The following is a 14,112-nucleotide window of genomic DNA, read 5'->3' on the forward strand; positions in this document are numbered from 1 at the left end:
AAGATGCCGGAGTTAATGCAGTCTTCAATAGAAACAAAGCTAAGAAAAGTTCAGATAAGAAGATGAGAGGAGTATGTTACAGATGTGGAACTAAATATCACATGGGTAATAGTACTACATGTCCTGCACAAGGCAAGAGATTTAATAATTGCAAATAAATTGGACATTTTTACACTGTATGCAAATCTGCAAAATCTAAATACAAAGTTAACTAGATTAGTGTAGAAGATGAACCTTTGTGTGAAAGGTTGAACAATGTCTTATTAACTGTGGATGTTAATACACTTAATGGTTCTCAGAAAACATGCAAGGATCCTATTTTTGAGGTGCAGATTGGTGCTGTCAGTTTAGGTGTTAACTCTGGCTAACCAATTACCATCCTTGCGGATCTTACATTTGAAAAGTTTGGTCCAAAACTTTATTCAAAACTACGGATGTTAACCCCAAAGCATTCAGGGAGTATCATATAATTATGAAGGGCTACTTTACTGATGTGGTTAAGTTCAAACGACGAGAGATATTTACAAAGATATATGTGCCATTTATGGTATTTTTTAGGATGGCAAGATCAAGTTAACGTGGATATTATTCTTAGAACTGTCTATTCTGAGCCAGTTGCATTAGGAGACTTACCCATTTTATAGGTGAAACACGCGCACAAGTGTGATGATGATAGTGTCTTGTATGGTCTTATCACAAAATGTGCATCTGTGTTTAGTGATAAGATTGGGACAGTTGAAGGGTTTGAGCACACTATTAAGTTGAAAGGTGATGCTACCCCGTTACTCAAAAAGTCAGACAAGTTCCCATTACTGCAAAGGAAGATTTAAAAAAATTATTGAATAACATGTTTACAAGGTATTATCATATGGGTGGAGTCATCTGAGGCGGTTTCTTCTACTGTAATAGCCCGCAAACGATTAGGCGACATGTTTATGTGTGGACTTGAGAGTATTGAATCACAATATTCTGTTGATTATCACCCTCTTCCCTGGATTCATGATATGCCAGCCAGTCTTGGAGGAAGTATGCACTTCACAACCATTGATCTGCATTCAGCATACCACCAGATTCCACTAACTGAGGAATCCCAACCATTGACTATGTTTGTAACTCCATTTGGAGCCTATATGTACCAGCGCATGCCGTTTAGACTGGCATTGGCTGCCAGTGTTTTTCAGAGGCTAATGGATCAAATGTTTGATGGGGAAACTAGTATCCAATATTTTCAGTTTGAAATCCTCATTCATACAGAGTACATAGAGTGGCATTATGAACTGTTGGAAAAAATATTGGATAAACTTGAGAGCCATGGTATGACCGTTAATTAAGACAAGTGCGAATGTGTCACAGATGGTGTGAATTATCTGGGGCATAATATTTCACATGAAGGAATAAAGCCTATATTGTCTTTTTTTAATGCAATCAATGATGCTTCTGTATCTACTGACAAGAATTCCCTCAGGACATTCCCTGGTCCTAACGAGTTCTATGCTAGGTTTGTGCAGTGTTATGCCGTAATTGTACAACCTATGAGAGGTTTGTGAAAGAAAAATGCAACATATGTATGGTCTGAGGAGGCACAGCAAACTTTTGATAGTGCTCAATTGTTAATTGTTAATGCTTCTGCTACCAGACCTTTAACTCATGGGGAGAGAAGTATCATCATTGTGGATGCTAGTTCTAAAGGTTTCAGGGCTGTGTTGTGCCATTGGTGAAAGGGCAAGAATTGACGGTAGCGTTTGCTTCTAGAACACTTAGTGCTGCGGAGAAGAATTATAGTACTATTGAGAGGAAGACTTTAGCTTGCTCATGGTCGGCAGAAAAATTCAAAATGTATATTTTCTGAGTTATATACTGATCACAAACCTTTGATCTACACTCTGGGTGACAGATGTTCAAACAAGGCTTCTTCTAGACCTATTAGGTTGCTGTCAAGGTTACAAGAGTTCAATTTTGATGTTATGTATTTGTCAGGGGTTAAAATATCAGGGCAGACTGTCTTTCATGCCTGCCTGTGGAAGATGCAGATAGTCATAGAGTGTATATGAATGAAGATGAATTAGTTTTGACCATTAGTGATGCTACAGAACAATGCAGAATAACTGTAAAGGAGTAGGATGATTGCTGTACAGATGATGAGTGTTTTAACAGTGTTAAAACTTTCTTGGTAGATGGGTGGCCACGTGATAGGAGTTTAACCATGAGGAGGAGGTCCTTTGCTCAGGTGGCGTCCGAGTTATCCCTGGCTACTGACATAATTGTTAGACAGTACAAGTTTGTGCCACCGGTAGGACTGCGCGGCAAGATTATTACTCTTGCTCATGAAGGGCATCTGGGGCTTATGGCTACTGTCAGAAGGATCAAACAACATTATTGGTGGCCAGGAATTGGTGGTCAAGTTAGAAAATGTGTAGAGAAGTGTGCTGAGTGTTTGTGTTCTGACAAACATTGGAAAACTACCACAGCCTCTTTGTGTCCTGTTGTATGGCCAAAAGGTGCTTGGGAGAAAATAGGTCTAGATAATGCTGATCATTTCATTATTTTGGGGTGTGATAAAAGATTTCTCATTGTGGCCATTGACTATTTTTCAAAATGGTTTACTTTGCGTTTGTTAAAGTTCCAGATACCAGCAGTGTGGTGAAATGTGTGCAACGTTTGTTTTTATTGAGGGTACCACAAAGGAGATTGTGACAGATAATGATATGCATTTTGTCTCAGAGGAAATGGCCAGATTTCCTAGGAAGCAGAACATCAAGCTTGTTAGGGTGCCATTGATTAGTTCTTCTTCTAATGGACTTGTTGAAAGGGTAAATTGCTTGTTGAAAGAGGGAGTGCAAACTACAATTGCTAATAAACCTGATCTATCAGATTATTTGCACCATAAAGTGTGGAGTTACAATGCTACATCGCACAGTACCACAGGTATTACCCTATTTGTTTTTTTATGGGGAAGAAGACTTATGTCTACTTTAAAGCCATCTTGGTTGGATGATAGAGTGGAGCACGCCCATGGTGTGTTGGATTTACAGAAGGTGCATGGACATGTGGAAGAAAGGCAAGCGGTCTGTGAAAGAAAGTACTATGAACCAAAACCTGTGAAAGATACAAGACTAGTGTCTGGCAATTGGGAGCTTATTAAAAAAACCATGAACATGGTGAAAGAACACTCTGAAATTTCAGAACCTGCAAAAGTACTTGAAAGTGTCTAAAATGGCTGTTTCTGTAAAGACAAAGGATGGTGGAACAGAAATACGCTTGTCAAGTTGGGCCAAGAACAGGCAGGCATTATTTATGATCGTACCATTCAAGAGCCTGTGAGGGGGGAGAATGACGCAGAAAATAATGATTGGTTTGGTCAGGGTGAGATGACCAATTCTTCCATTGGAGATCATGAGACTGTAACTAACTCAATCCCTGCAGCTACGAGTGCTAATGGAGGAGATGGTAGTTGGTGATTTTGTTACTTCCAGACCTGCTCTGCGCAATACAGGAGGGAGAAATTCTCAGGGTGGAGAGGGAAGTAATTTGTTCAGGACTTGTAGGGTCACAACAGCTCCTGTCAGGTTTAGAGATTATGTAGCTTATTGATTTTCTTTTCAGTTGTTATAAAACAGGGAATGTTGTAGTATGGGCATAGTGTTGAATGTATCCATACATGTGTTAACATTATAAATTCCTTACTGCATGTTTCTTTTGTGTTTAGAATTTGCTTATGTCATATATGGGGGGGTGGTTTAGATTGTTCGAATGGTTTTGATTGACGGGCTGTGCTACCGTGTTGGTGAGGAGTTGTGGTTCCTTTACTGGAATACACCTGACTTGGAAAATACTTCACTTTGCCAAGGATCTATTTTTTATAATAGGAGTCTACAACCCCTGAGCTATAAACTGTCTCAAATATCAGCTCTGATGCCTGCTTGGGCCTGTGTATTACTTTCCCTTTCATTCCAACCATGACTCCTCACCTCTAACAGCAACAAACATTGTGTTATGTTGAGGATTTGGGGGCTCCGGGCAAGACATAGTTTGGGGGCCCTGTATGAACAAGTTTTTATTGTATTACCCATTTCCTGCGAACTCAAGACACATGATGCCAAACAATACTAAACTATATGTTAAACTTTATTAAGGTCACAAAAAACCTTTAAAATGTCTTGCATAGGACCCTAAAAATCCTGAGGATGACACTGGGTAGAGAGAGAGCGGTACATGTATGCAGCGATGGAGAGAGGTTTAAAGGGAGAAATAGAATAGACGGAGGTTTAATAGAAAGAAATGTCCCTTTCCCAGGGGGTCCCTTGCAATGTGGGTGCCTTAGGCAATTGCCCACCTTGCCGATGCCTCAAAACCTCTCTCTAAACATACAGCTAGGCCCCAGACAATAACTCCTAAAAACAAAAACAGACGATGCGTGAGGGAGGCTCTTAAAAAAACGTATGCAAATTACAGTGTTATGTTTATGCTATAGTAGGATATGTTTATGCTACTGTTTTCATAAAACAATAACAAATGTATAATAAAAAATACATACATACCAAAACCACCTGGAGGCTTTTTTACAAGAGGCCTGCGCCTCCAGAGCATCACTTTTTTTTTACGCTCTGGTAGCGCAGGCCTCTCAATCGTATCTATGAGGCAACACAAAATCACCCTGCATGGCTTTGCATGGATTCATAGATATGGAGTAAAACAAGGCAGCGAAAAGTGCTGCATTGACTTACTCTGCAGTCAAGGAGGGATTCCTTGGGCGCTGCGGTGGGTGTTCCCATGCAACATCCATGGATTTTGATGCTGCTTCAGCTTTACAAAATCACGTAAACCTGGGGCCGCACCAAAACCTTATGTCTCCCAGAGCAGGTCTAACAAGGAGAAATGTTTTAATTTTTCCTCATTGTTTCCCCTTTGAATGTGTGCTGCATTCTGCAGCATACATAGAATGAGGAAAACACATCTGGCAGTGTTTTTGTGCAAGAAGGCTCCCCATACTGCTAAAAAACAATCCTACATGCAAAGCAGACATCCTTGCACCATGGTTCAAGGGTGCCTGCGTTGGCACTAGGTGCCTTTGTTGGCACTAGCCAGACAGACCAGGAGGAAAGGACAGGAATGCACTGTATTTCTTAAATATGGTGCATTCCTGCCCTTTTACATTGGTGTAGGGCAACACAGCAACAAGACTTGCAGCACTGCCCTACGCCCTATGCCGATTCCTCGTAAACAAGGCCCCTAGTGTCTTGAGCAATTTCTCACCTCTCAATGCTGAAGTGTGCCTCATGAGCAGGCGCCCCCGCAGCTAGAGGCGGGGTACCCTTAGTTGCGCCATGGGCTAGAGTTCCTTCTGGCACAGTGTTAGCGTTGGAGGGTCGTCCACTGATGTCATCAGGAAGTGCAAGGAAGCCTTGGCAGGCCATTTAAGCTGCCGCACTATGGATTGAGTCCTCTTTGTCCCTTTCATCACGCTTGGTGCGGATCGGGAGCAGCCATCGCTCATCAACCAGCCACCCGCCCCTGGATCGGCAGTGTTCCTGACAGACAATGAAGAGGGATACACAAGAATTATGATTATGGGACTGGATTGAACCCTTGGCGGCGTATAATTTGTGTGGGCAGCATGCTGGCGGGAGCGCGGACTGACCTTCCAGTGGTCCAGGACTCTCCTGCCCTACCTCGCGATGCCTGGTTTTGAACTTTGGGGATTACGCCTGTGTTCAGGTACCCCGGTGTACCGCTGTGCTATGTGGTGCCTGGATTTGAGTTTGTGGCACTACTCTGGGATGAAGGGGATGTGCTGAATTCATAACAATGATTTTCCTGTTGATGTCTGTTGGTAGTTGTGCATAGATGCCCGAGGTGGAACCAGGGGACTGTTGCAAGTTGGGGCCTTCTGGCACAAGGCGCACAGTGCATTGCACAACAACGTATTCTTGATGTTCTTGGAACGTGAAATTTGACTTGTGTATTTTATCTTCCCGCTTACTTTTGGTATCTACTTAATGAATGCTTTCAAAGCAAAACCTGTCCCTTGACATTATTTTCTGATGAGCAATTTTAAGTGTTGATGTGAATAAAAAAGGCTACACCGTGGAAAAACCACATATTTCTTCTAATATCGTTCTTGAGCATTGCAGCGAGAGAGTGGGGAGATTGAGTGGGGGCAAGTGGCGCGTCTGCATACTGTGCCCAAGGCGATTTACTCCTCTGTCTGACAGCTTTTGTACCGCTTGTTTTCACTTGTTTTCCTTAATTACGAGGCAACTCTTAATTTCAGTGTGTTTCTTAGCGCTAAAGAGAGGAGTCTCTGAGTGACTTACTGGGGGAGTGGAGGACTGTGGGACAAGCAGGGGAACACGAAGTACTCATGTCGCCTTTAATTCTCCATGCAAAAGGGCACTCGTAAGGAGACCCGTAAGTGATGGCGAATGCTGTAGCTCAGTTGAAAGGAAAGACTTATTGGCTAGTTTGAGAGCAAAATAACAGAGAAGGGGAATTGGAGGATGTGGTGACAGAAGTTAGGATGGAAGCAGCAGTGCTACATTTTAACTGGTGGTTGCAGGTGGGACTCATTCACACTTATTACTGGGAGCTTGCACGTATTTTTCCTTAACAGTTTTTGACCCAAAGCAAGAGACAGAAATCACAAAAGGAGAAAGTAGGCGGAAGAGAAAAAAAGGAAAAATAATGACGAAGGAAGAAAGCAGGGGTGTAAAAGAACCTGCAACAGAGAAAGTAAGGGGCAGGGAATGTTTGGTGCTGGATTAAAGATGCAGGAGGTGAAATCAAAACTACCCAACCTTGATATTCAGCACCCCCAACATTCGATAGCGCAGACCGCAGGTTTATGAAGAAAACTTTGGGTCAATTATTCTTTTACAAATTAAGCACTAGATGGAGGAGCCAGGTTGAGAGAGGATGTGAAGGAATGGAGCAGTATTTATTTATTTATTTATGCGTTTTGATATGGCGCGAACATTACCCGAAGGTGTCAGAGCGCCTTACAGTAGAACCAGTTACATTACAAAAGAACTTCAAAGTACATGAATGACATAACAGATACTAACAGAAAATCGCTGATTTCACATAAGAATGGTAGTAATTACATAAGTCTACTGGAGATACTAGTGGTTAGAGTTGCATATATACAAGTCGCAAGTTCACTCAAGATTACATTTTAAGAAGAGTTGAAGCGATTAGAGTTAGACAAATATATATTACATGTTTACAGAGCATGCTCTTCTTGCCATTGCTGGGGTTCTTGCAAGGCTCATTCAGCCAGGCCTTCAGGGTGCTGTTGCACTCCCGGGCAGTGACCTTTGGCCTGAAGGGATCCCCGAGCTGGTGATAGCTGTAGGGGTAGAAAGGCTGGATGGTGGGCAGAGGCGGCATGCTGGTTTCCTGGGCTGTTCTTGAGCTTGTGCCACATAGTCAGGCCTCCCGCCGGACTCAGGCACCCACAGAGCCACTCGGTCCCGGCCTCCATGTCACAAGGTCTGTCCTCAAGGCACCCCTGGGGGGCTCTCTTGCTAATCTATTGCTCTTGTCACTAGTCTCAGACTCCAGGCCGCTCTCAGCAGTAGGCCTCTGGTGTCGATGGGTCTCGCTCGGCTGCTAGTCACAGCCCTTTCTCCGCCATCTTGAGGGCTGCACGCATCTCTGTGGCCATTGGCAGCTGCCTGCCAAAACAAGTGCTGTTCATTTCTCTGGGCACGGCACTCAGCACGGGGGGGGGGGCGGAGGGCCAGAGAGGTTCCATTGGGGCTCACCAGTGCTCCACTGGCCCTTATCACCTGCAGGATGGCATCGGTAAGAGGTAATATGTATTTTTCAACACCTGCTGTCTGATTATAACTTGGGAAAAATATACTTCAGATATAGCTTAAAGCACAGAGAGTGAGTGTGCGCCTAGAGCGTGCACAGCAGAGAGTGAGCGAGCGCCTAGAGTGTGCACAGCAGAGAGTGAGCGAGCGCCTAGAGCGTGCACAGCAGAGAGTGAGCGAGCGCCTAGAGCGTGCACAGCAGAGAGTGAGCGAGCACCTAGAGCTTGAACAGCAGAGAGTGAGCGAGCGCCTAGAGCGTGCACAGCAGAGAGTGAGCGAGCGCCTAGAGCGTGAACAGCAGAAAGTGAGCGAGCGCCTAGAGCGTGCACAGCAGAGAGTGAGCGAGCGCCTAGAGCCCGCACAGCAGACTCTGGTAGGTGCATAATCATTGCATCTTCACATGTGGGGTCATTGCTGCAGTTCTATTCTTTTTGCCTAGTAATGCCTCACTTTGCCTTCTCATTGGGAAAAAGACAAATATAACTTGGAAGTATTGACTTTTCTTTCTCTTTCTTTTCGCTTTGTAGGACATGGTTTCTCAGAAGAACACAGTAAGTTTTTACACTTTAGTATTTTAGCATAAGACGTGAGTTTTATCGGTTCACATCATGTAACCTTTATAATTGCATGCAGCGCTGTCCAGTGGCTGACGCTAAATATATGTATGTAATTAGTACGCCTGTCATAACCAACTGGAGGGCCCATTGACCCAGCCTATTATTCTAGCTAGGAACATTTGAATGTGCGTCATAGTGAGATTGGCTAAAAACTAGTAGAGTCGTGAAAGGCTTTGGTTGCCATTTGGGCTGATTAGGTGACTTGTTACACCCAGACCTCCGGATACGACTAATTACTTCCTGTTTTTATAAGTACAGAGTAACTGCATGTTGTTCAGAGGGCAAAGAGTATGTGAAATGTGTGAACAATGCAAAGGGGTTGTATATCGATGTTTGACCACATTGGTACTTTATAATACTTGTAACAGCGAATTTCCTATTGATCAGGACAATAGGCAGGGCCACTAGAATTAAGCGGCAGGGGAGAGTCAAATTATGCAGCAGGGTTGACAATATTCTGCGGCAAGAAAAGCCATATTCTGTGGCGTAATGCAGCAAATTTTCTGATAGTATTACTCCATTATTTTCTACATTTTTACACATGTTAACACACTCTGGGCATAGGTTGAACCTAATTATTAACAGTATACAGTGGCGTCACTAGGGTTGGTGTCACCTGGTGCGGGTAACTCATGGTGTCACCCCCTCACGACCTACTGCATGGACCTCCTCCGCTCCGAGTTCGCTAGCCTACAAGCCCTAGATTAGATTATACCTACTTGCAAACAGTCACCAGTATACAACGGATCAATTCTGTGTGTATACAGAGCATGTGGAGAGTTATTTGAAAGTAAGAGCGATGTCTGGATGTAAGTGCAAACCCTCAAATTCCAACAGGCCAGGTTTTAACACAAGTACTTACTTCCAGGCCCGATTATCCACTTTTCGACCATCCCGCTCCTGTGTACCTTATCTCACAGCTGACCTTCGGGCCCCAGCCCCATATCAGCCCCATCCAGCTCTACTTTCATTATTCCCGTAAAAAACATTAGCAAAATCACCTTCAAACTTAAAACATTAAATATAGCAGTAAATATAATTAGCACGCACTTTAAAATATGTTCCACAGTTGCCCTAATCACCTGATTGCTAATTAAATAAAAACAGAAAGGCAATGACCGGGCCGGTTTTATCGCTAGTATGTAATTCCGTCTACAGGGAATGTCACATGAGCCAATGAGGATTACAAGATGTAGAAATCACATGGCATCCATACTGGTGGGCAGCAAATTTAAAGAGGGTTTGGGCTGGGGAAGCACAAACTCAGGATTTAAAGCATACCGTAGTGGTTGGGGCTTGGCTTTACTAATAAAAATGTATATCGGCCCAAACTCTTTTTAGCAACATTAAAATAATGAAAGACTGGGGAATTTCTAACTTTATAGTAACACAAAAAAAGTGAAGTTCTAACTATACCATTCATGTTTGTCTGCAGGTCTTTGATGACAGTTCATAGCCACTGTCCTATGTTAGGATTGTAACTTTTGAACTGCAAGTAACACAAGAATCTCTGTGTCTGCCCCTGGCACCATTTACACTACACGCTTCCTGACCAATCGCACAATAGCAAATCATCCTATTGTAACCATACTACAACTACTACCTATCAGTAGTCAGCCAGCTATTTCTCCTCTGTAATGGCGATAATTCAAAATACATTTGCTGCTGGTTTCCTGTAGACCATGCTTGGAGCAGCACCTGCCCATCACTCATTAGCAGTACAAAAACACAGATCTCCTGCTTGCAAACCCAAACTAAACCACCTACACATTGTCAGCCATATATTGTACACAAAGACTACATGATCTTCCCATTTTATTAATCACTACACAGAATGAATGACCGTCTCAATGGCCGTAAGTCACCATATTACACTAACCCATGACTAGCCAATCTCAATGCATGGGTGTGCACGTAGCTGGTAACCCCCTCCTTAATGCCAACCCAGGGTTAGTCAACCAGTTTACACCTTCAGGCCATGGAAGTAAACTGTAATGTGCTTCTCTGAAATTTTTATTTAATGATCCACACACTAGGCAGGTCAAGCCAATCAAACTATATATTGCTGTAGATAGCCAACCACACAACACCACACCTCTTGTCTGGGGAACCACAATGCACCTACTCCCTGTCCATGGCCGTTCCATGATTCTTTATTACGTTGTCCTTGGAAAGTTTACCAGATGGGACCCCTCTGTCTATGTCTAAGTAGTCTCTTTACATCCCTCCGCAAGGCCAAATACACTGTATACTCTTGTACGGTCAACCACTCTACAACTTTAGCCCATGTTTAATCCACCACAGACTCCTCACTTCAAGATGATGATGTCTGGTGAAACAAAATGTAACTGGGGCAAGACACACTTTACCTCCATAAGCGTTGCAGGTGAACTGCATTAGACGCTCATTGCAAATCATCCAGTAAATGGCTAGGCAACCATACTACAACCTCTGCCAGTGCTGATCAAACACACAACACCGCTGCTCATACCAGGTGGAAGGTATTGCACATCTCTTCCTACATTTGCTGATTCACTCTAAGTTCATCCCCAATCTTGGCCAGCCATGAACGCCGCTATACCCTTTGATTGTCAATGACAAACCATTGTGCACACCCCTGCCCATATGTATTGGATGCCCACCGTCCTGGCAATGGCTGTGGAATCACACCACACACCCTTTGCTCACTATTCATAGTGAGTCGCTGTCCCTGCCCATAGCCAGTAAGCCACTCTCCACTTCCTCTCTTTAATCAGAAAATCCCCATTTACCCTCAACCCATCGATGAGCACCACAACATTCCATGAACATGAGCAGGTTATCACTCAACACCCCCTGCTTAAAAGTGGTAAACCACACTGCACCCAATCCTATGGTGGTTGACCACACAAAACACCATGACCAACCACCCAAACTACCCTTCACTAGTCACATCTGTGGAGCACCACAGATCCCTGTCCAAGGCTGTGGAACCTGTATACACCCCTGCGAAGACTCATCAAAGAACACAAACTTTCTGCCAGTTATATCACCCTGCATCATCTTCCCACTTATTAGCCAAGGTTTCCTCTCCTGCCTCTCACTGGCCAGTCGATGACACAACACGTCTCTGTCAAAGACAGGACAGCCATCTGGCATCTCTCTGCCCCACACCCGGCCAATATTTCCTCACACATCACTACCCCAATGCTAGCCAAACCAGCCACCTTTCCCTGCGACCATCATAAATGGCAAGATATAATTCTCTAAAAGAGTGGCCAGCTTCCCATTCGTGTTGCCCTCACATGGACTCGAAGCCCTCTGACCATTAGCTGTTAAACCCTCCCCCACAAGGCAGCTCGGTGGGTTGGATACTGCTGTATGTTCCTGTGCGTAATGCTGAGGTCGCAGGTCCGAGTCCCGCAGGGGAAGCTCAGCCTTGGCAAACAGCATTAGCAGACCGTAAAATATAAGTTCACTTCGTGGAGTCCTTATATATAATGTGAGTAATGTTGTAATGTTCCTCTGTGTGTTCCTTCCATGCCTGAACAGAAGAACACACAAGCTGATATGAAGCTCTTCTGAAAGCGCAGACACTTTGTACCCTGGAAAGGATTATAAAACACCACTGGTCAATACCAAATAAGAAACTTGAAGTGAGGGGTTGACGTCCCGCCTTCCGACACGTTTCATTAGACAAGTGACACACACAATGGGCCAAGCATTGAATTTATAATTACCCCAGCTGAAAACCCCATATCTCATTCGATATTTTGGTGCTCCGCAGAAGCCGAGCCCTCGTCAATAATACACAAAGTAGGAAACCTAATCCAGGCGGCTCGAATGTTTAATTCATCATTATGCCAGCTAATTGGGAGGGGATTATATGGTAATTGCTCATTAGCGGTGTATAATATATTTATCGCTCTACCTTAAGTCGAGGCCCTGGGAATTGTGTGTAGCCGCTTCTCCTGTTTCAGGCGTCCTCACCTCCTAGTCGTCCCTCGTGAGTCACGCGCACTTGGGGCCCAATGCGCATGCGGGGGGCCCACATCGCCGACTGCACTGCACCCCTCTAGTGACGACGTGACGTCAGGCGCGCAGACGCGGCGGAGGAGGAGACAGTGCGCGCTGCGCACAGGCGGCACCTCCTCCTCCTGCTGAATAGAAGGTAAACCGTTTAGGTTAGGTTGCGCGCGTCGCGTCCACGGTCCTTGCGTTTCGGTTTCAGAATCTGGACTGCTGGTTGTTTGTTTGAGTTTCAATAAAATTTTGCAGTGCACCACAGACACATGGACCGGCCCTTTGGTGTCACCCCCCGTGAGGGTGTCACCCGGTGCGGTCCGCACCCCCCACACCCCCCTAGTGACGCCACTGACAGTTTAACACCTTAAAATACCAATAAGCTACAGATAGGTGACCAGTAAACATTTTCAAAGAGCTTACCACTGCGCCGCAACATGTGTCGCTGCTTTTTTAGTAACTTTAGAACCGTTTGAGCTAGAAACAATTTTTTTGTTAGAATATGCAGACTGTGCAGCAGATGATAGATGACTGGCAAATACCTCAGATCCATAATTATGCAAACAATGCCAGAGCTGCCCAATCGCATAATTCTTCAGGGCCCTGACAATAGTTTGTGAACTCCAAGGTCGCTCTGGTCTTCTGTTGAAAAACTGCCACTGACAGAAGGGGGATGGACATATGGGGCAAGACTCAAACAGCACCCATGTAAAATTAAAACAAGCACTGGCCAAACCAGTGGTTCCAGCTTTAATGTGGTAACACATTAAAATACATTCATGCTGAAATGCACAAAGACTCTTTATAAAATGTCACATGTAGCCTGCTACATGTCACCATGAGCATGGGGAAAAACAGAACACCGACATAGAATGCTCAGAAAGAGGCAGATAACACAGAGACAAAACGTAAACACGTGAGTTTTCACACATTAGCACATTAAAGACAGACCATAGACCTTTCCAGTTCTAATTTGTTTTTCTCGGACAGACACCTTAACTGCAAACATTATGCTCAGACATGAGTCCGAGCCTCCCTGTCCTGTGCCTTAGTACTTGAGCTGAATCTCAGTGATGAGGTTCAGCAAGAAAAAACTGGTTATGGGGATGTTTGTGTTCCTGTTTAGAGGGCACTTGTTATAACAGTTTGCACTGGACTGTTCCTATTGGAGCAGGTCCGATGTTAATTTGCATTTGGTTAGTCCCTACCTGTACAGACACAGTGAGCAAAAAAAGAATGGACTGGAGTGTGGCCCAGAGTAATATATTAATTTGAGCATTCAACTCATTTCACATCTGTTTGTTTTTCTCAGTGATTACAAATGTGGTCACTGTCGTTGTCCCTGTTTTCAGACAGCTGTTGTTCCAGTTGGTGCCTCTGCTACTGTTGTCACTGTTCAGGTCATAGCTGTAGTTATTGCTGTGGTCCATCCTATTGTGACACGTTTTGTTGTCATTGCTGCTTTGATGAAAGGTGTTGTCGCAGTTATGGGCTTTGCAGTAGTTAAAGATGTGCTCACTGTTGTTGCCATGTCACTGTGGCTATTGTGGTCGCCACCATTGCCCCTGCTGTAACTGTCCTTGGTGGCTGCTGTGGTCCCCGCTGCAGTTTTAGATTTGCATATGGCCATGTCTGAACTGGGGTGGCAGAGTGGGCTAAAGAACGGTGATGGATCA

The 14,112-nt window shown here is 44.3% G+C and overlaps 1 protein-coding gene across 1 annotated transcript in view; it reads left to right on the plus strand.

The window, feature by feature from the left end:
- Positions 1-14,112, plus strand: part of MAP3K15 (mitogen-activated protein kinase kinase kinase 15) — a 1,172,574-nt gene that overhangs the window by 327,210 nt on the left and 831,252 nt on the right. Inside the window, exon 3 of the mRNA XM_085622522.1 lies at positions 8,345-8,368. Within this exon, the coding sequence (XP_085478648.1) occupies positions 8,345-8,368 (24 nt within the window). The remainder of the gene's footprint in view (positions 1-8,344; positions 8,369-14,112) is intronic.

The sequence above is a fragment of the Triturus cristatus genome, chromosome 8, assembly GCF_964204655.1.
Source record: "Triturus cristatus chromosome 8, aTriCri1.1, whole genome shotgun sequence".
In the NCBI taxonomy this organism is placed as follows: domain Eukaryota; kingdom Metazoa; phylum Chordata; class Amphibia; order Caudata; family Salamandridae; genus Triturus; species Triturus cristatus.